Source organism: Musa acuminata, chromosome BXJ1-8, assembly GCF_036884655.1.
Source record: "Musa acuminata AAA Group cultivar baxijiao chromosome BXJ1-8, Cavendish_Baxijiao_AAA, whole genome shotgun sequence".
NCBI classification, from domain to species: Eukaryota; Viridiplantae; Streptophyta; class Magnoliopsida; order Zingiberales; family Musaceae; genus Musa; species Musa acuminata.
In genome coordinates, this window is record NC_088334.1 from 151,333 (window position 1) to 175,850 (window position 24,518).

Sequence of the window (24,518 nt, forward strand, 5' to 3'; positions counted from 1 at the left end):
CACTAGACACACATACATATGCATATACAATACATAATATACACAATACACACACTACAAACACATAACACACAAAGCACGCAAACAACATACACACACAAAGCACACAAACAACACACACATAACATACACACACAATACACACATAACACACACTACACATAAACACAAACACACAAATCATAACACACAAAACACACACATACACACATAACATATACATAACTACTCATAACAAATAACACACTACACACACAACACACACACATAACTCATAACAACACACATTATACATAAAACAACACACATTACACACAACACACACATACACACAACTCATAACAACACACACAACACATACACACAACATAAACAACACACACACACATACACACACAACTCATAACACACACTCACACATATACACAGCACACACGCATACACACATATATACGCATAACTCATAAGGTACACATATACAAATAACTCATACTAACAAACACTATACACACACAACATGCATAACACACACATACAATACATACACAAACAACACATACTACACACACATAATATCTGCAACACATACACATAACATACACAACACACATGCACATATACACACATACATACATATACAACTCATAACACACTACAGACACACAAAAACACATTATACACACACAACTCATAACATAATACACATAACTCATAACACACACACAAACAACACACACAAAACAAACACAACATACACACACAATACACAAACACACATAATATATACATAACACACACATACACTCGAAACTCATTACAATACACACTACATACAACACACACACAATATACACAACTCATAACAATATACACACATATAACATATACAATACACACACACATACACACAACTCATAACAAACATAAAAGCAACACACACATAACATACACAAACAACAAGCAATACACAAAGACACACACATAACATACACAACACACACTACACATAACGCACAAACACATATACACACAACTCATAATAACACACACACCTAACATACACAACACATATACACACAACTCAAAACACACACACACATACATACACAACACACATACACATATAGACACAACTCATAACATACATACAAACATACACACACACAACTCAACATACACAGCACACACACATATCATACACAAAACACACACATACACACACATAAATAATATACACAATACAAACACACATAACATACACAACACAAACACATAATATATACAACACACACACAACTCATAATAACACACTACACACACACATAACATATACAACTCATAATATATACAACACACACACATACACATATAACTCATAACATACATACATACACACACAAATGATACACACTATATACACAACTCATAACACAATACGCACACACATACACACACATAATATATGCAATAATGCAGCCATATATTAAATGCTACAATCTATGGCAGGTCAGTATACAATTGTGATTTTGTAAATTAACATTAAATGTTTGGTATTTGCTGTTTTTGGATCCTTGTCCAGGGTGTCATTCACAAGTTTTCCTGGATCACAAGATTATAGTTTTTCAAGCATGTTTTGAAATGGATCTGATGATATCCATGTTACATTATATTTTCACCTCTAAATCTTAGCCTGGTTTAGTTAGACAGCTTAAATATGATAAAGCAAATGCTCCTACCTATATCCTATTATACCAAGGTGAAGTATCAAGATATTAGCCAAATAGAGAAAGAAGACTAAGTATCATTAGCAACAAAAAAATTTAACTAGGGACAGAAATGAATTTGATTAAAGTGTTACGAGAAAATATTGAACTACATGCAGTCTGATAAAAATGCAGAATAAAGTGAATATCGTTGTTTTTATACATTAGTAAGACTTTGATAGATTTTTATGAATGGCCATATGGAGGTCTAGAATGTATACATACAAGTCATACAATTTGTCATATTCCATATCCATGTGAGTCATTTGTTCTTGTTTATATATTATATTTACACCTTGGCACAATGGTCCTATCAAATTGTACTAGGATATACCAGATGGTGGTCCATATTTGTATATATCTTTTGCTTCCAAAGTGTTCTGTTTTGTGTTTTGCTATTTCGAAATTATCTCTGTACTCATGTACATGTGTATAATGCCTTTCATATATATCTGTTATTCTGTTCAACAAAATGACATTGTAAATATATACTTGCATTAAAATAGTTGGATGGCCGGCCTATGAGTGGAGACATTGGTAGAGGTGCAACAAAAGAGGCGGTAGACTTTGCCGTTCATTTGGCTGCTGCAAGTAACAAGCCTCATGGTAGATATGCAGGATAACACATATGGATTAGGTAAATAGTGATCGACATAAACCTTTCTGAAGCAGGATCAATAATTCTACCAAATTTGGCTTCATAAGGGTTTTATCAGACAATGACCATTGATGGTACGCTCCTTTGTACTATACACACAACACACATAACATATATAACACAATACACACACAACACACTACACACATATAACATATATAACACAATACACACACAACACACACATAACACACATAACACACATAACATATACAACACAATACACACACAACACATCCCATTTATGTCAAAAGATATCTCTTTCGGCTTCCTAGCTCCTGCAGGTCAAAGATGTGACATTGAACTCTCAGACCACAGAATAGTAACAAATACAAAAACGAGGAATTTAATGAAAAAACTTGATTGAAGAAGATGCAAAGTTAAAAATTTAGATTAAAACCCAAATCTTGTGCTGAAAAATTGGCATACACCAGCAATGGAGGAACCTGGTAGTCAAGAACTACCAGCAATGTAGGAGCTAAGACATTCACTCGATGTGGATGACTCACCTTCTTTACCTAATTCTTTTCTCTAATGTAGCCTTTAATTCCCATGCCTGCAGAAGGATTCCTCCATATTTGAATTAAGAAAAAAAAAAGACCAAAAACATAATATAATTGACTATATCTGTGAAGCAAAAAGACCTCGGTCACTAAATATACATGGAAATAAAACTTATGGATGCCCTATGAAACGCAAGAGAGAAATGGTGGAAGAAACATCAAGCATCTCTATCCAAACCCCAGTTTTCCTTTTTATCCGGTAAATATTCTCTATTGTGACTCTCTTCTTTGCTCTCCTTTGGAGTTTGAGAGACTATCATGATGACGAAGTTTCGGGGAAGAGACTCGTGGGCATGCTTCATAAAAAGGTGAGTTCTTAAAGAGTTTTGAGACTCCTTCCTTTTTGTTCTAGCATGAACCAAACGTCGAACACTTAGCCTACAACTACAATTAAGAACTCAAAGAGGACTCGACATCCCACACGTACCTGCGAACGCATCCAACGAGCGGACGCCAGCCCCTCCATTGATCCCCTCCGTCATCTTCGAATCAGGAGAGGCCACCTTTTCTCTTCTATTCTCCTCCCCCTCCTCTGTCCTTTCTTTCCCCTTCCTCTTCTTTCGGCGACACCTCGAGAAGAACACCGTACCACCCATTCCGAGCCCCGTCTGTTCGCCACCGCCATCGGTGGACCGCTTCTGGAACGGAAGAGCCATCTGGGGAGGAACTTCCGCCGGAAAATAGCCCAAGAGGAAAGAGCAGAAAGGTCTCGCGTTTGCGGAGCAAAACCGCCCATTTCGCCGTCCTGTACGTGAGGACGGTGAAGGAAATCCAGGATCCGCGTCTTCCCCGCCTCCGCTGCCACCAGCTCTCGCGGAACGTCACCGGGCGCGAGGCTTCGGCTTCGGATTTCCCGCTCCAGCCTCGAGGACTCCAACATGGTCTCGAGTCGGCAGGGCACTCCAAAGGCGGGGAAGCCTTCATCGGAGTACTTATACGTGACAGCGGGCAATGGAATAGAGCAGAGCATGACAATAAGGAGAGAGAAATGAACGATGGAAGGATGGCACGCACCGTAACAACGATCCTGACCGTCCATTATTGGGTCTGCGTTCTGATGATGGAATTTGATGATTTTGAAATAGTATTAGGACATACCTACACATAACAATACACAAATACACACAACACACAATAAACAACACACATGAAAATAACACAAATACAAACAATACACATATACACAATACATAACATACACTACACACCCAATAACATACACACAAGACACAATACACTACACACTACACACACAACACATACAAAAATAATACAACAATAAAATCAACACACACACAATACAAAATACACAAAACACATACTACACACACTACATACACTCACAACACACACACAATATAAATACACACAACACATACTACACACACTACATACACACAACGCATACTACACACACTACATACACACACAACACACACACAATATAAATACACACAACACATACTACACACACTACATAGACACAACACAATACACACACACAACAAAACACTACACACACAACACAATACACATTCACACAACACAAACATATAATATACACACAATAAACAACACACACAAAAATAACACAAACAATACACACAATACATATATACAAACAACACATAACACACATTACACATCCACAATACACATACACACAACAAACATACACAATAAACAACACACACAAAAATAACACAAACAACACACACAATACATATATATACATATAACACATAATACACAATACACACAACACTACAACACACTACACACACAAAAACAATACAACATAAACAACACACATACACACAACACATACTACACACACACTACTACATACACAAACAATATACACAACACAAATACAAACACATACACAAACAACTTATAACAATACACACATACATAACATACACAACACACACACAATATATATACACACAACACACACACACACACAATAAACAACACATACGAAAATAACACAAACAATACACATAACACATAACACACACTACACATACATAATATACATACACACAACACACAACATACACACACAATAAACAACACATACGAAAATAACATAAATAACACACACAATACATATGCACACACAACACATAACATACACTACATACACACAATACACATACATACTACACACTACAAACTACACACACAAAAATAATATAATAACATAAACAACACAAACACAATACACACACACAAAACACATACTACACACACACATAACATACATAATACAAACACATACACACACAACTTCTAACAACACACACACACAAAATATACACAATACACACATATACACACAACTCATAACATAGACTATATAAACACAAAACATACACAACACACATACACACAACATGTAACAACACACACACATAACATGCACAACACAAACATATACACACAATTCATAACAACATATATACACATATAATATATACAATACATACACAACTTATAACAACACACACAAACACACTCATAACACACACAACTCATTACAATACACAATACACAACATATACACAAAACACACATATAACTCATACACATATAATATACACAATACACACACATACACATACAACTCATAAAAATACACACACACGCATAACATACACAACACATATACATATAACTCATAACATGCACAACACACACACACGATTGATAACACAAACACACATACCCACATAACTCATAAAATGCACAACACACACACACACGACTGATAACACAAACACACATACACACATAACTCATAACATGCACACGTACACACAACTCATAATATATATACAGATGACACAAACAACTCAAAGAAAAAACACTACACACACATAATATACATAATACATACGTATAAGCACACAACACATAACAATACACATACACACAATATACACAACAAACACACATACACAATAAACATGCACACATACTCAAACAACTCATAAAACACACACAAACAACACACATTACACACACACATATAACATACACAATACACACACCTCATAACACATACACAAACAACACACACACACACAATATATAAACACACACATAACATACACAAAAACCAACACACATAAAAACAACACACAACACAAAAGATACACACACACAACTCATAACAACACATACTACATACAACGCACACACATACACAATAAAACAAAACACAACACAAACAACACAAAACACAAAAAAAGCACAACACTTAAAATGACACAACATACACACACATAACATACACAATATACACACACTACACACACAACATATGACATACACAACACACATACACACAACTCTTAACATACACAACACACACACACAAATACATACACATCTGATAACACACATAACACACATACATATACACACAACTGATAAAAACACATACTACACACAACACACACATAACATACACAATACACGTATACACACATGACTCATTACAATGCACACTACATACACACATAACTTACACTACACACACACATATCACACAAAACAAATACGCACATACAAAAAATAAACATACACACACGTAAATGGTACAAATATACACACACAACTTACAAAACAAACAAACACACATATAAAAACAAACACACATATCACACGACAACCACACACAATACACTCACTTAGAATAAACACACATATAAATAACACACACACAACATAGACAACACACACAAGCACAACATACTAAATAAACAAAACGCACACACCACACAGCACACACGCACAATATAGAAGACGAAACAAACACAATACAACACACACATACACAACACATAACACAAAACACACACACACAACACAACACACATAATACAATACAAATAACATACACACAACACATAATACAAACACATATGACAAACAACTCTTAACACACATATACAATACAAACACACACGCAACACATGATATATAACATACATAAACACACACATACACACATAACACACAAAAACATACACACACATAAATACAAAACACACACCACACAAACACAACATATAAACACATACACACACACACATCACATACTAAATAGGACACACACCCACACTATACATAACACACACTACACATAACTCATAACAACACGCACTAAACATATAAACATAACAACACACACACAATACACATACACATATAACATAAACAACACACACACAAACACACAACTAAAAACAATACACACTACACACACACAACATGCACAACATATAACTAATAATAACACACACTATACACACACAACTTTTAACACACGCATATATACACACAACTCATAACATACAAAACACACACATAATATACACAACACACACACAACACAATATACATAACTCATAACATACACTACACACACATAACACACACGGCACACAAGCAACACACTACACACACGTAATATACACAACACACACTACACACAAACATAAACATACAACTCATACAAAACACACACACACATACACGTAACATACACAACACAAAACGTCTCAAAATTTCATTCTGAAAATTATAATTTGCAAGTTCCTCTCGCTCCAAAAACTTCATAGCTAACTACCGTAATTAATCCATTACAAAGATTGCAACTAAAATATTGTGGTAATGAATCCATCACCAAAAGGCCGTAATGAAGCCTACTGAAACAAAAAATTCAACAAGGACCTAAACTGTAGCAGTCATGAGGAAGTTTATTCGAGTGGAAACTAAACTTGACACAAGTAGTGGTTAGTAGCTCGGAAAAAAGTATGAAACATCTCAGAAGGATAACTTGGATAATAAAGCTTTAACAAGAGTCTGCCCATAGCTAAATCCGAAACTCCACTCTCCATGGATTTACTAATTAAATGTAAAGAAGTAATTTGAAAGTCTACAAACAGTATTTGTGCTTGGCCAGACATTGAGAATAAGGACCTTCTAGTGCACCACAGCTAAATCTCAAACTGTACATGGATTTACTGATGAAATTACAAGTAACGAGTAATTTGGATGTCGGACTATTATAATCTACAAATGGTACTTGTGCTTGGCCAGAGGTATTGAAACTTAGGACCACTCAACGACTAGGAGATTCTATTGCACTATTAAATCTAAAACCTCATCTTACCCATAAATAATTACTTGAATCTGTATCTCGACCTTAGTCTATAATTTTTTATTTCATTAATGTTTGAACATTTTAACTCTTGTTTCAAGACAAATGACATTTCCCATTATAAATGATCAGAAATCTTAATAGTGCAATGCTGCAATGAAACTTATGAAAAAAAAAAAAAAAAAGGTTAATCACTGAGCAGTTGACTAACGCAATCAATCAAAGTTGGGTAATCACTTTTTTTTTTGTCTGTGTTGACTAACACAATAAGAAAAAAAGATGGGCAATCACATTTTTTATCATCTGATTAAAGTTGATTCACCTTGCAGATTCATATCATCTGATTAAAACTTGCTGATGTTAGATTGGATGAACAGGGTAATGAAACATCTGATAGTAGTGGTGCTTTCGATAAACTGTGGAAGGTACGCATTATGTTCATGTTCTTTGTGTTTGATCTCTGATATTTGCTGTTAACCATCTTATCGCTGATCAGTACTTAAATATCTTTACAATTAGGGTGTTATCTAGGTTAATTCAGTTCACTTTGTTTCGTTCCTGCAATTAAAATGAATGATTCAGTTTAGATTGATGCATGAAATAAGAAAATGTCTGGATTATGTTGAAGCATCAGATACACAAAATCATTGAATATTTTATAAACATGTTTACATGCTAAAAATGAACTAGCATTATTAGATCTAATCTAATAAAAATCCCAACGATCATTATGAATGAAGTCCACTCGAGAAAATAGAGAAAGCTACCCTAGAAGGAGAAAGAAATGAGAAGGGTTGAAACCAACATGAGCTGTAGGGGTTGCCACTCTTTGTACGCTTGAGCGAATTCTATTGATGAATGGTGGGATGCTGGTGGGAAAGTCGAGGTCTGATAATCAATGGTAGGATATATTCCAATGAAAGGGGAGCTAAGGTGAACATGTCCTTCCATTATAAAAAAATAGTTATTAGTAATGAATTAAAGTTATTTTCAAAAGTTATAAATTATCATTAATTTTTAATATATTAATAATTTATTATAAGTTAATGTCACGTAAATAGATTTTGACGAGAGGTCTATATGTTATGTTTTAAAAAGTATAAAAATTATTTTAGATACGAGTAAATCATAAGGGAAAGGCTTAAGTGATCTATAATTAAAAGCATAAGGTATAAAATAAATCTGAAATTTTTAAAAAAAATTAAATTATATATAATTATATTAATAATTTATTATGAATCAGTTTGTGATTTAAGTAAATCATAATAATTTATTATGAATTATCCATAATTAAAATCATATTAGGTAAAATATATTTTAACCCTATAAGTAATTATATATATTTGGATTTGGTTGAAATTGATAGGTACTTGTTTGGTCATTTTTAAACAAAAATTTAGTAAACCATTCTCATTGTAAGTAATAATAAATATCATAATGTTTTAATCATTTGGATATGTCAATAATTATTTTAAAAAAAATTAAAAAATAATAATTTGATATGTTTTGAGACATAATTAGGTGGTTGGGGTTGGAAATAAAATCTGACCATTTCAAAAGGATTAGAACAAAGTAAGTTGACCTTATCAACTACGTTGGATTCAGAGGACTTTTAGGGGTGGTTAAAGAAAAATCTATGTCATAATGTCTTAATTTTTCATCCATCATTGTGTGGAAGTCGAAATTGTGTTCGATCGGAAGATATGCTACCAAAACTAACCCGAGTTTAACCCACATGATTAAATTCGTTTTAATCTCTTAACAAAATAATTTACCAAACTGATGGGAAGGTCACGACTACTGTCGAGATAGGGGATTGAATAGAAATTTAGAGCAAATCTCGTATAATTTTACCATGACTTAATGTACCTTATTTGGATCAATCCTAATGTAGTCTATATTTATGCAGATCTAAAATAATTGACATAGGAAGGTCACACGTCAAATGTTTTACCCAAATTGCATGCAAAAAGACCTACTGGTTCAGAAGATCATCTTCTGCATCAGATGGATCTATTGGATGGGGACAAGTTGTGGTTCCTCCGCCCCCCTCCACCCACCAACACATCAATTAAGATATTTTCTTTTGGGAATATTGTTTCTTTTGGTTTGGTTTGGTTTGGTTTTGTCTTTCTGTAGCATACCCAACCTGTTGACAAGTGCACTGTAAAATCTCATTGCATCTCTCTTAGCTTAAACTGTTGAAATCTGAAATATTATTTCATGAGCTGGCGTCTGTGCGCACAGTTGTCGAGACCTCATTATATCCCACGCCTGGAAACCTCAGGCTTTTCGTGAGTGCGTATTATCAGTAACCACTTAACGAGCTTCCTTGTGATGGCAATATTCACTTCACGGCTGCAACATGCTGCTCTCCTGTTCGTGGAAGACTAAATAACAGGAGAGAGGACACCATTTTTAGTCAACTGTACGTCTACTGTGTATGTGTTCAATACACATCACTATAATACTGATAATAATAATATTATTATTATTACACAATTTTTTAGTGAAACGTACTCACGTGAGTTGCAGCGTAATTTTTTGATACGAGATACGACGAGCGATACTTTCCTCGTACCATTCTTATGTGTCGGCTACGTGTCCAATGATTGGCGGTGATAGCAGCGGTTGCTTCCAATCACGACGAACGCAACTGACGGCAGTTTAGATGGCGACAATGACCCACGTAGAAAGAATAATTTTGATAAGGCGGGTCGTTGTGCTACCGACCGTAAGAAATAGCACATACGTCGCGTTGTAGTATCATACCGTCCTCCGTCTACGGTAGGACACCGCGGGGCCCAGTCACTTTGTGGGAAGTCGAAGCTGTTTCCTCACTTGTCACGCGCACCGGATCTCCGCCTACCTGCAGTCACCCGAGGTTTTTGGTCGAAGCAGCGCGACTGCGGTTCTGCGAAGAGAGAGAAAAGAGGGGAGCTCACTCACTCTCTCTTGACCGTCTCTCTTCGGATCCCCATCCTAGTATCTTCAAGCTCTTTGTTCTTTGTTCTTCTCTTCCAGATCCAATCGCGACCCTCCGATCATCCATCTCCCTCGGTATCCACGCCTCCGTGACTTCTTTTCCGTGTTTCTTTCTTTCTTTCTTTCTTTATTCGTGCGATTCCTTTTTTTGTGTTTCTTTTGCATTTTATGAGTCTGATTTCGCTAGGGTTTTGTTCGGGAATGTGATCCTCTTTATCAATCTGGCCCGATTCATGATGGGAGGATTATTTGGCTTGTGGTTGTGGGGATCAGGTTCCACTACTGTTGGATTCGGTGAAATCGGTCCTCAAGTCTGATCATTACTTTGGGTTTCTTGTGCTCTGGGTTCGCGTCAACGTGAGGATTGAATGGACCAGGTGAGCGCTGTTGTGCCGCTCGTAGATGATGGTTTTGAATGGTTTTTCGGTTGGTAAAATGAGAGGCTTTTGGTTGCAGTACGAGAAGGTGGAGAAAATTGGAGAAGGAACTTATGGGGTTGTGTACAAGGCCCGGGATCGTCTCACCAATGAGACGATAGCTCTGAAGAAGATCCGGCTGGAGAATGAGGACGAGGGGGTTCCGAGCACTGCCATCAGAGAGATCTCTCTCCTGAAGGAAATGCAGCACAACAACATTGTCAGGTCGCTGCCTCTGTTCCTTCCTTTCCCATTTTGTTAAGTTTATTTTGTTTCTGAATCGTGCCAATGTAACATCGCTTACTTTTGCCTTTTGTGTATACGCTCCCAGTGTGTCGAAAAGAACGAATTCGTTTATAATTTTGCAGTTTTGGATGTATCGCTTTTTTTCACGGTTCGTCATTATCATATCATATTGCTTAGATACTAAGAAGTGCTTAAAATTTATCAGCACTTATTATTCCACGGCAATGTTGTCGAAGACAAGTACATGGGCTTGGAGGAACTATCTTAATATTAACCATGGAATCAGATCTTTCTAAAATGCCACCAAAGTTTGCAGATATTTGTCCACAATCAGGCTAAAATCAGTGAGATCGACTGCAATCTTGTATCATGAGATTGGCCAATTTCATATGGTCCTGGTGCCGCGAACCAGATTAGCATAAAGCATTTGGGATAATTGAAACCGAGAGCATTGATTCCACAAAACGTGCACCAAGATATAAGTTTATAATAAAAAATAACATTTAATGTTCAGCTTGGATATGGTTTTTTAAAAGGATGGTTTTGAGCAAGATTTTAAATACCGTACCGTGCCAGTGTACCGATCAGCTGTCAGTACAGTATGTATCAAATTGTATCGAGCATATCGACACACAGGACACTAAAGTGTACCGATATACCGCCCGTACCGAGTTGTCATAGACTTAGCTATAATTGTATAAGTCGTGAAGCACCCTTGCGTCAAAGTCACAGACTTAGCTAGAGTTACCCAAGTCGTAAAGCACCTTTACGTTAACTTCTCGGGCTTAGCTGGGATTAACTAAGTCATGACGCGCCCTTGCGATATGCGTCCGCAAATGGTCAGCCAATTTGCAACCTCGCTCAAGTCCTGTAAGACCTGTAAAAAGAGCAAGTTGATTAATTCGAAAGCGAGCAGTGGACAAGTTCCGACGTCTCGCGAAAAGGGAAGCTTTACAAGCAATTCAGCAAACACTTTGCGTGCAAGAGAGAAAAGAGAGGAAGAAGAAAATAAGGACTTTAGAAGGAAATACGAACAGTCGCAAGTCCACAAACAACTGCTCACCAGGTGTCGGGCGCGATGGCAAGTTTCCGTCAAGTTAACGTTCGAACTTGTGTATATCGATCAACGCCCAACACTACCCCGAAGCCTCATCCACCCCTGTGCCATCCATGGATTTTCAAAGGTATGAGATGGCTGATGTTTTGCGTGCGGCTATGGTCTACAAAAAACAGGTTGTGGCACGTGAAAATAGAGCCATTTTAGAGCAGTTTTGCCCAGCATGGTGAGCAGTGCTGTGAACTGTTCTTGCTTATTACATTTTTTCAACAAAAACACATAAAACCAGGGCAAAATATGCTGCCAAGCATCTGTACAAGCATGCAAAAGCGATGAATGGTTCGTTGAGCAAAAATATTGCGGGTGCACAATGACCATTCATGACAGAGCGGTATGGTATGGTATTACAAACCATGGTTTTGAGTCTTTTGACTGCTATTACAAATGATGTATGGGCATATGATAAGGGAAGAATTCTTTGTTTGTTGTTGCATTATCTGCTTTTGGTTGTGTCTTTGTCAATGCTGTAATTGTAACTGCTTAAACTTTCATGCAAGTATTGTCCTAATCACTTGATTTTACAGACTAACTATTTAAAGGCACTAAATCTTTGGCATATGCTACTGTTTAAATTATGCACTTATGAAGGCCTGTATTAAAGCTTGAAAATAAACCTTTGTATATAAGAACAATTTGTTGTTTTTACTTCTGTTGCTTCTTCTTACCTGTGATTATGATGATAAATAGCTTTTTGTAATTGTTCCTGGCATTGAATTCAAAATAGCTTCAGTGTTTGGTGATTTTAATCGTTCTATTTGCATAACAGGTTGCAGGATGTAGTCCACAGTGAGAAAAGGATTTATTTAGTATTCGAATATCTTGACTTAGACTTGAAGAAGCACATGGATTCTTGTCCTGAACTTGTTAAAGATCCACGACTAGTTAAAGTGAGCTAGTCTTTTCTCTATATTATCTTAGTTTGTGTCATCTGTTACCTGTAAGAGTACATGCTTTCAAAGAGGTATCGCGATGGACATTAGTTGTACAAAAGCATATTGGTGAAAGTTAGATGAATCTAATTTTGCTGAAAAAAATCAAGGTTTTGTCTTAGTACTAATGCAGAATATGGTAATCTTGTGGATTGGTTTTTTTGGAGTTTGTCTCCTAACATAGGAATGTCTTCTGCACTCAGTAAATTCTGGATGAAGAAAAGAATATTGACTCGGCCTTCATTTACTACTGCCATTCTGGAAATAAGTATTTTATCTTTTGGGGTATCATATTTTTAAAAATTGTAGTTACGATGCAGAAAAAGTTCTTCGCTGTTTGCAGTCTCATACTGCCTAGTTGCTTTTGATGATGGTGTTATACTGGGGATATTAGAAATGTGTTTCTGATTTATGATAGTTGTATCTTGGAAACTTATCTCTCGCTTTCTTTTGCGTTTTCAGACGTACTTATATCAGATACTTCGTGGCATTGCCTACTGTCATTCTCATAGGGTTCTTCATCGAGATCTAAAGCCTCAAAATCTGTTGATTGATCGGCAAACTAATGTGCTGAAGCTTGCAGACTTTGGGCTTGCTAGAGCTTTTGGCATTCCTGTTCGGACATTTACACATGAGGTGCTACTATGAGTTATATCAAATTTAACATGACATTTCGATATATAGTCAAAACTTATGTGTATAAGCTATTGATGTGTTGATTACAAATTTCTTTTGAAGAAATCAAGCTCATTTAGATCAAAATTTATCATAGTGTACTAGGTATTGTTATTACTTCAAAGCTATCTGGTAGTTCTTTTACATGTGGCCATTGCTGTCATAAAGAGTTCAGCTTCTTCCCACAAACATTCTTTTAGATATTTGTACTAAATCAGATAATTTTCAGACTAAGGCAAGCCTTATAGTGCTGCCAAGCACCCCTATTCTGATTGGTGGCTGGTATACTACATGCCACCAGTGCAGCATAACTAAATGCCATGCTGTCATACTGGTGCCATCTGCTGGATAGAGGCACCAGGTGCTTTGTTTCCTGCCTTTCTCTTGAGTACGATTATGCATGGTGAAGTGCAACTGGAAAGCATTAATAATTCCAGGGGTTTAAAGCTTTTCAAGCCTTAGAACATATGCTCCAACCCATCTTAGAAGAGTAATCTGAACCAAATTTTACCCTGATATGGGCCAGCTCAAGTCAGACCTAAGATTATGGCAGAAAATGATATGTATAGTTTAGTGCAAACCACTGCTAGACCACTCTTATTGGTCTCAGAACCTTGTGCTGGCTCTAGTAGTTTTGGGCTTTACTTAACTTGCCGATACTCAAATCTCCTACAACTAAAGAACTTTCAAACTCTCATCTGTCTCTCCTGTGATTTTATCTAATACCTCAGGTAGTCACACTCTGGTATAGAGCACCAGAAATCCTCCTCGGATCCCGACATTACTCTACTCCTGTTGATGTGTGGTCCATCGGCTGTATTTTTGCTGAAATGGTGAATCAGCGACCATTGTTCCCTGGAGACTCTGAGATTGATGAATTATTTAAGATATTCAGGTTTGTTTGTTTCATGAGTGCTGAAAATGCTTTCCTTGTATTTGGTAGCTGTAACTTGAGCCTAATTTCTATGAAACTATTTTATCTTCAGAGTCTTGGGTACCCCAAATGAAGAAACTTGGCCTGGAGTTACTTCCTTACCTGACTTCAAATCTGCTTTCCCCAAGTGGCTTCCCAAGGTATGAGTGAAGAATAAATTTATTTGCTTTCACACATTGGTTGTGGGAAGGCTGTATGAAAAAGTTCAATTATACGGTTGACTTAAATGCATATAGAACTTCCTGAACCCAATTTTTAGTACAAATGAGAAGAACGAAAGTTGTTTGATTGTCACAATGATTTTCGCAAGTCCATTATTAGGATGCTGGACTCATCAATGAGGTGTTCTCTGTATTGTTGCGACACCTGTGTTATGTGATAAAGGATTCTTTCCCCTCTTTCCCCTGTTCTCCTTTTACCTGTGCAAGGCATATGGCACTATCTTTTGGATATTCATTCAAAATGCTAACAACCCCACATATTTGAGGGCTCAGATTTTTTTCTGCCTTTGTGACACAATTGGCTGTTCTTCCCCACTTTATCTCTCTAATTCCTTTGGTTCTCTCTTGAAGGTCTGTAATTGGATTTCTGTTGTGCAGGATCTGGCAACAGCAGTTCCAAATCTTGAAGCTACAGGAATTGATCTTCTCTCTGTAAGTGCCAATAATTTTGATATATGCATATGTGAAAGAAAACATTGCTTTTATAATGTGAAATTCAAGACAAGCTCAATAGTTTTGTTATTTGAATTATACTTTTATGAAAAAAAAAAAATCTACAAACACGCTGGACACTATATGCAACAATGTGCATTTCACTTGGATCGCAGTATGATAGCACCCCAGTTATCTCTAGTTCTGAAAGCTACTTTTCTGATTTTTCTAGTTGTTGGACCATTTTGAGAACATAATTATTTAGCCCTTAAATGATGAAATATCCATGATCATAGCTACAATTTGCATGGAAAAAAATAAATGTTATGTTTCAGCAAAATGGATTACATTTCTTTCACTGCTTATCCTGGCCAAATGGCCAATTAAAGTCCCTTGTCGCTAATTGTCCAATTAAAACATTGGTTATCAGAAAATGCTCCGCTTGGACCCTAGTAAAAGAGTCACCGCTCGACAGGCTCTGGAGCACGAGTATTTCAAGGATTTCAGATTGGTGCCATGACTATTATTCTCATGACACTTTCTGGATCATTTGCTAGTATAACAAAGTGTAGCAGCTCATCTCTGTGTCTCTGCTACCGCTATTACTTCTGTCACGGTTGCCTTCGTTATGATCAGATGTTGCTTTACTTGGATTTCATTGACATTCATGTCGACAGGATCTGAATCCTGAGTGCTGAAGGATCTTGGTACTCGCAGTTCACCTATATCAGGCAGTACAAAGAGTGTCACAACTCCTATGTTTGTACGTGTGAGACTAGTTTTCCTTCTTTTGAACCCATATCTGGCAATATGGTTTACTTCTATAGGTAGCATTAAGTATCATGTGTATGGTTGAGATATTTGTATTGCTGTTTAGGTTGCAAGAATCTTCCAGGTATTCATTGCAACGACGAAGGATGGTTCCTTTGTGAAAATTACCTGCTAGATTTTCTCTTCTGCTGGTGCTGAACCCAAGGCATTGCTTATTCCATCTAGTTGTAGTCACATTTATTGTGGGGCAATTTGTTGACGGTGTTTAAAGCAAAAGCATTGTTTGACGAAAATGTTTTCTCATTATGGCCTTGATTTAGTGGGTAATACTTAACTTTGTTTTAGTGTTCAAATGCTGCAACCTACGTATTAGTAACCAGGTCAGATCATTTAGCATGGTCCAAGTGCCTATGGGATCTTATTGGTCTAAGGTGCCACATCAGTTGGTCCCTCCAATGGGGAAAGATATATTCCATTGCTAGATCTTGCAATAACAATAAGTTGGAATGTCTCAATTATTTAACTCGGGTAAACTAAGAGAATCTTTGGGTTTTCAAGTATTTAATCATTGCATACACATGCATTTCTTTATCTTCTCTTTCCGAATGCCCTGCAATAGCAGTCCGTTAAATACCAGATTTCTCTCTTTGTTGACTCGAGACTGCGATCGACAGGCCCTAACGATCAACTCAGAGGCGCTTGGTTCATATGGGTGGCCTGGACAGCTCAACTTTCATCAATTTTGTATATAAGGTGGAAAAAAAGATGGACGTCAAATAAATTATTCATGAACATAATATAAGATTAATAATAATGTCAATTACATTTCATTTGATCTGTTATAAATGAGCATATAGTCCTTTATCTTAGAATCTATAGATTTTCAATGATCCAATCTAAATTAAGTCAAATTCAACTGAAATTGTAACTGAAAGAAACAAAATTCAATAATAAAATAATCATGTCTTAAACCATGGCTATAACACCACAAGTAAACAGTTGAATTCATGTGCAAATAAAATACCATAGTACACAACATAAATCTCATGATATTTATACTTAGTAGATTTCATAAAATAGAGTTTAATTGAAAAAAACATATACTTTTAACAGATTTTTAGGAAATCTAAATTTCCTGAAAGATAACTCAAATAGATAAAATCCTGATATTTCCCCCTTACTTATTTACTTTGACTTATGTTATTGATAGAAATATCATATTCTAATCTATGCGTTGAGAGAGGATAAGATTCTGAATTTGTAGTGTTATAAAGGATGTCTTCGATTAGGATATCGATTCAGAAGTGATACATATCCATTATGAAGACGTACTTATCCAAGAGTCATATCTTTGATCATTAATAGATATGACAATTCAAAATAAATTTATTTTTCTCATTAACCAATAAGATTTAAATTATTTATTAAATCATCATTAATATCACAGGAATAAAAAAGTCATATGGCCCACATTAATTTTAACATTCCAAGGATGGTTGGAGTAGGATCCATAATGGTATCTTCTTAAGGGGAATTCTATTCGATGGTATGAAGACAGTAGATTCAGATGTTGGATACTGCTAGTTGATTACCATTTAATTAATTGTTTAGTTAAAAAAAAATATTTATAAAATATATTATAGAATGTATTTATAGAGAAGACAGAGATGGTTGTACAATACAATGTATTAAACATATTTTGTATTTAATTATAGTTCAATATAATAGATTTTATGGTGATGTTGATCATTTACCGAGAAGGAAAAGTAAGAGTCCAACTCATACCAGTCCTTTTTAAATTTTTGCTTCTTGAGGAGGAATAATGAATGGCATGAATGTTTGATGGCCACCAAGGAAGTTGAGCAGTCATCAGAGAAATTGGCCAACACAAAATCCCTGGGCCAACTGGGTATCCTTGAAGTAAAGCTTATTTATATCATCTCATTACTCTCGGTTCAACTGCAGCAGCAGCAGCAGCACATGTCAAAGGTTTAGGTGTGAAGCACTAAATATTCACCTTCCTCTCTCCTCTCTGTCTCGGTAATGAATTTACTACACCAGTATTCTTCATGGTGCCAAAACCAAAAGAAGCAGTTTGATGTGTGATGTTGAGCGATTCCTAGTTTTGCTAATTCTTGGTCCCATTGCTTGCGGCATTTCCACAGAGTTCAAGAGCTAAATCTTTATATGACCATGGTCTTCACGGGGTGGTTGAATAAAATTAATTAGGAAGCATCGACCTGCGAGATCTCGGAGCCCATCTTTGCACTTCTTCAGTGATTTCGTCGGAGAAGCTGACACCTCAACTGTGTAGATTAAAGATAAAGATACAAGCACAACTATATATATGATATGAATACATTGACACTGAATTCTCTTCGCTTCTGTTGCGTTTCTTCTCCTCTCGGTCTGTACATGCATGCATGGCTTTTGGCCATAGGCGATCATTGCTACCAGTCTTCTTTCTCTGCTGCCTTCGAATCTGCTACACGGAGCATGGTAACTCCCACCCAGTCTGATCTTTATATGTTAAGGCATAGAGCAAGACTATGATGTGAACTGTTATCAATCCTCAGCATCAACCTACACCTTCGTGAAGCACGCAGTGCAGGCACCGCCGGTGTCGTACTATGACTACATCATAGTCGGCGGTGGGACGGCAGGCTGCCCACTGGCCGCAACCCTGTCGGAGAAGCACAGCGTGCTGCTGCTGGAGAGAGGTGGCTCGCCTTACGGAAACAGAAACATAACAGAGCTGGCATACTTCAGTCAGAACCTGGCCGACACCTCGCCGGCCTCGCCCTCCCAACGCTTCCTCTCCGAGGACGGGGTCATCAACGCGCGCGCTCGGGTGCTCGGGGGAGGGAGCTGCCTCAACGCAGGGTTCTACACGCGCGCCAGCCCCGAGTACGTGAGGGACGTCGGCTGGGACGGGGCGTTGGTGAACCAGTCCTACCAGTGGGTGGAGAAGATGGTAGCCTTCGAGCCGCCGATGCTTCAGTGGCAGTCGGCGGTCAGGGACGGGCTTCTGGAGGCTGGCATTACGCCCTACAACGGCTTCACGTACGACCACATGTACGGGACAAAGATCGGGGGAACCATATTTGACAGAGACGGGCACCGGCACACCGCTGCCGATCTGCTCCAGTACGCGAATCCCGACGGACTGATGGTTCTTCTGCATGCCACGGTAGGAAGGATCTTGTTCCGGCAAACAGGTAATGGTGAAACATCGTGAGGAAGGAAAGAAATTAGAAGGTGTGAAACGAAGAAGAGAAAGAAAGGAAAGCTGGAATAAATCTTGCTTCGTACGTAAGTGCAGGAGGAGCGGCAAGACCGGTAGCTCATGGAGTTGTGTTCCACGACGCGGCGGGCGTGAGGCACAGGGCGTACTTGAACAATGGTGCGAAGAATGAGATCGTAGTGTGCGCGGGGGCAGTGGGGAGCCCTCAGCTACTCATGCTGAGTGGCGTCGGCCCGAGGGATCACCTCGAGTCACTGGCCATCGACGTCGTGGTGGACCAGCCCATGGTGGGGCAGAGCATGTCGGACAATCCAATGAACGCCATCTTTGTTCCTTCTCCAACGCCGGTGGAGGTCTCCCTCATACAAGTCGTCGGCATCACCAGGTTTGGGAGCTTCATCGAGGGTGCCAGCGGATCCAACTTCGCTTCACACTACTCCCAAATCACTCGCGAACTCAGATTTGGCATGTTTTCTGCTCAGGTACCTACTTAAAAGCTGATCTGAAACTTGTACGTGCGTACCAGTACATCAGTCTCAGATGATGTACGAACACATTGAGCATATGTTTCCGCTGCAGACTGGCCAAATATTCACGATCAATGACATGAACGACCTTCCTGCTGCGTCGTCCTCCATGAGAGGAGGGTTCATACTAGAGAAGATCATGGGCCCCCTCTCCACAGGTCATCTTGATCTCAAGAACAAGAACCCCGATGACAACCCCTCTGTCACCTTCAACTACTTCAAGGAACCCGAGGATCTACAAAGGTGCGTCAAAGGCATAGAGACGATCGAGAAGGTGATACAGTCGAAAGCCTTCTCTAGGTTCAGGTTCCAGTATATATCGACGGAAGAGCTACTCAGAATGGCGTTAAACTTCCCCATGAACTTACTGCCGAAGCATGACAACGCCTCCAAGTCCTTGGAGCAGTTCTGCAAGGACACAGTGATGACCATATGGCACTACCATGGAGGTTGCCAAGTCGGCCAAGTGGTCGACAAGGATTACAAAGTTGTCGGCGTGGATGCACTCCGAGTAGTGGATGGATCCACGTTCAACTTCTCCCCTGGCACAAATCCTCAGGCCACAGTCATGATGCTTGGCAGGTTTTTAATCTTACTTCCATGCTTGAGAATTATTATTTTAATTTTTAATCTTACATATGATCTCAGTGAAGAATTAATATTACCAAGAAAATTTTGATCGTCCTCCTTGCCATCCCTTTCTTTATATGTTTCTGTGATATATACATATATATAATCAGAAAATAATTTCGGCGGAGTTTAATAACCCGCATGTCATATTCTCAAAATGTCCCATCTACAAACAAACACTAAAATGCTCTAGAGGTCATTTGATTGCTTGACGTGTTGAATTTTTGTTTTTTTCTATTACATGCATATAGGTACATGGGGATCAAAATCCAAACTGAGAGACGGGAAAAAGATGATGAAGTACGGAGGAAATCCTGACGTGTGGACCAGGGAAAGCTGGGGGTGTTCGTGTAACTGTGCTGTTCATTTTGCCTTAATCCATTATCATCATTTAATGAATGCATCCAAAATATGCCCATTTTCCCACCTTGCAGTAGAAAAAGAAAAAGATAGAATTTTCAAATGTTTTCCCCTGATGTTAAAAAGTAGCGGGGTCCACAGATGGGTCCCACGCTGGGAGCCAGACCCGACGGGCGAAAAAATCCGGTGGAAGTTGCTCCGAACGATCTCGAGATTCGTGAAATTTCCATCTCGAATCAGTGGGAAAGCACGTGTCCATTCTCTTACGGTCAGCCCCAGCTGTTCCAACTTCTAACAATTTGGTGGTCTCGCTCCCTGTTGTCTCCAGCTGGCGCAACCCGGTCGGACATCTAATTAATAAACATTACCTTTACCTCTTTCTGTTTACCCAGCTTGCGTGTAGTTGAGGCTATTGGAGAAGCTTCGTGGGCCCACGTCACATGTCAGTATGCTAAAGAACTTCAAGGTACGTGAAGGCGGGTGGACACACAATTAATAGGTACCTTCCCGCTCAAATTTAGAATTGCACAATTACCCATCCTAAAGTGGGTCCGGGTTCTGTGCCGCTGCGTGACCAACCAATATCCTAGGCTTCACATTTTCAGAAAAGAAAATAAAATAAAATAAAATCCAACGAACGACCGAAACGTTTACACCAGTGTCGTTGGGCTCCACGCCTTGTCACCACACCTCCACCCATCGGCATGATGCTTAGTGTGGGGACCACGACGGCTGGGGCTGCGTACCCATCGCGACGAACCGACGCCACTAACGCACCGACGAGACCACTTGCCTGCGTTGTGGGGCCCGAGAGTTTGGCCGCCAACCGAGAGCAACCACCCACGTGGGTACCACTCCCCCACGCCGGAGGGCCGCCCCACTGGGTTGGTTCCCCATCACGTCCCCCTTATCCGAGTTCGTTTTCGCTACGGAAGCACGCAGGACCCACGTCGTGTAGTGGTGAGCCCCGCCTACAAGTAAAGTGACTTGACAAAGGGGAGAACGCCAAGTAGCATGGACCCTACAGTTGGTGCCCTACTTTGGTGTGCCATAAAAGAATGAGAAAATACGGGTGTATCCTCGCAGGAAAAGTTCGAGCAAGTTTCTCTTGGTAGAGCAAAAGTACTCTTACTTATGCGTCAATGAATTACGCCACGACGTACCTCATCTTTATTGGGAGTTATCGGTGGAGCCCACAAGTGTCCCGTATCCCAAACTAGCTAAGTGAGTTGGATGAGTCCGACGCGGGTAGGAATAGATGGGTATCGCAGCATGGGAGTCTTTGTCCGCACGCCGACCCCGGCTTTGGCTTCCGAAAATTAATCAGGATACCGGGGTTCACCAAATTCCCCGAATCAACCCTCTCTGTCACCCTTAATCTTGACCAAAGTGGACCCGTCCAATTCGACCCCTGTCTTACCCTTGGTCGTGACCCCGGTGGACCCGATCGGCATCCGACGGCTGGTACAGCGTGGACAAGGGTCCCACTTTAGAACAACGGTCGACGTGCCGTAGGATGAAGATAAAAGAACAGGGGTTGAGCTTTTAGGGTTTCGATCCATCTCGTCTTTTGGTGCGTGGGAAGTGTGGGTGCGATCTCTTATTTTTGAGGGAAAGAGAAAAGTTGTGAGCTTTTTCGAAGAAGCGAAGGCGGAGACATGGAATCCCAGACGCACGGCGAAGAGGACCGACGGCGGAAGACTGACCTAGGAGCAGGAGGGGGAGGAGGAGCTGTCCCGACGCCCGCGGTCATACCGGTCCACCGATTCATCGTCCCCAAACCAGAGCCGATGGAGATGTTGGGGATGAGGGCATTCCAGATAATGCGGAGGCCAGCGAGCCGAACCAAGGATCGGCACACGAAGGTGGAAGGCCGAGGAAGGAGGATCCGAATGCCGGCGGCGTGCGCCGCCCGCATCTTCCAGCTCACGCGTGAGCTTGGCCATAAGTCGGATGGCGAGACCATACAGTGGCTTCTGGAGCACGCCGAACCAGCGATAATTGCCGCCACAGGCACCGGGACCGTCCCCGCCATCGCTACTAACATCGGCGGTACCCTCAAGATTCCCACCGAGGCCCCGACATCCGCTCCGGTAACCTCCACATCCACCCCCTCGGCCGTGGACGACGCAGCGTCGGCTGACGATGAAGGAGCGGGCAAGAAACGGAGGAAGAAGCTCCAGCCGTCGCGGACAGGCAGCGGCACAGTGATCGCCGGTTACTACCCCGTCCAAGACCCGTTACTTCCGGTGGGGGGTGCGATCTCCATATCCTCGGGCCTGGCGCCGACCGCGGGAGGGGCGCAGGGGATGGTCCCTGTGTGGGCGCTCGGAGGCGGCGCAGCTGCGGCTAGCGTAATACCGCCGGGGGCGCTGTGGGTGCTGCCGCCGCCGTCCGCCACGGCGGGCACGTCGAGCCAGTCCCAGGCTTGGACGTTTCCTCACGCGCCGCCCCAAATCGTCAATCTTGCGACGTCCCGACCGATCTCGACCGACGCGCTGTTCTCCGGCGGAGCACCCGGCGTCAACGTTGCCACCACGGCAGGAGGGAAGCATGAGCTGCAACTGATGTCTGCTTCCGGTGAGCCACTACGCGGTCAAGCACATGAGCTAGACGTGGACGACGAAGACGAGGAGATCGAAGAGGACAGCAGCGAAGAAGATTAAAATTGGATGTAGGATTTTACGAGGAGAGGGCTTCTTCTCCCTCCTCTACGTTTCCGTACTTTTTTTTTTTTTCTTCTTTTCTTTTCCATCTATTGTTCCCTCATGTTTCTACCTCCTCGTCCCCATCCATTTGTTGCTGGTACTTGATGTATCGTTCCATTCAGTTGCATAACAAAGCACAGTCGCCTGCAGCCATGATAAACCA

At 39.8% G+C, this 24,518-nt stretch overlaps 3 protein-coding genes across 7 annotated transcripts; all 3 read left to right on the forward strand.

Moving 5' to 3' along the window:
- The first annotated feature begins 11,050 nt into the window (after positions 1-11,050).
- LOC135680450 (cell division control protein 2 homolog A) lies at positions 11,051-17,002 on the forward strand. 5 transcript variants are annotated; one of them, XM_065194337.1, is made up of 9 exons: positions 11,051-11,220; positions 11,333-11,522; positions 11,602-11,786; positions 13,691-13,811; positions 14,316-14,489; positions 15,260-15,423; positions 15,515-15,602; positions 16,062-16,115; positions 16,793-17,002. In XM_065194337.1, the coding sequence occupies exons 2-9, from the start codon at positions 11,514-11,516 to the stop codon at positions 16,811-16,813; spliced, it is 816 nt and encodes a 271-aa protein (XP_065050409.1). In that variant the 5' UTR covers positions 11,051-11,220; positions 11,333-11,513; the 3' UTR covers positions 16,814-17,002. The 5 variants fall into 5 exon arrangements, with proteins under 5 accessions (XP_065050409.1, XP_065050407.1, XP_065050405.1 ...); XM_065194335.1 differs by having other exon boundaries at positions 11,419-11,522; positions 16,546-17,002; XM_065194333.1 differs by lacking the exon at positions 16,793-17,002 and adding an exon at positions 16,546-16,772 and having other exon boundaries at positions 11,084-11,220; positions 11,419-11,522; positions 16,035-16,115.
- Positions 17,003-18,728: 1,726 nt separating this feature from the next.
- On the forward strand, positions 18,729-21,605 carry LOC135588852 (protein HOTHEAD-like). The gene is made up of 5 exons (XM_065081203.1): positions 18,729-18,795; positions 19,421-20,104; positions 20,209-20,612; positions 20,710-21,239; positions 21,539-21,605. Exons 1-5 carry the CDS (start codon positions 18,729-18,731, stop codon positions 21,603-21,605), a joined length of 1,752 nt encoding a protein of 583 aa, XP_064937275.1.
- Positions 21,606-23,195: 1,590 nt separating this feature from the next.
- LOC135680451 (transcription factor PCF2-like) lies at positions 23,196-24,518 on the forward strand. Its single transcript, XM_065194338.1, has one exon. The coding sequence runs from the start codon at positions 23,306-23,308 to the stop codon at positions 24,311-24,313; it is 1,008 nt and encodes a 335-aa protein (XP_065050410.1). The 5' UTR covers positions 23,196-23,305; the 3' UTR covers positions 24,314-24,518.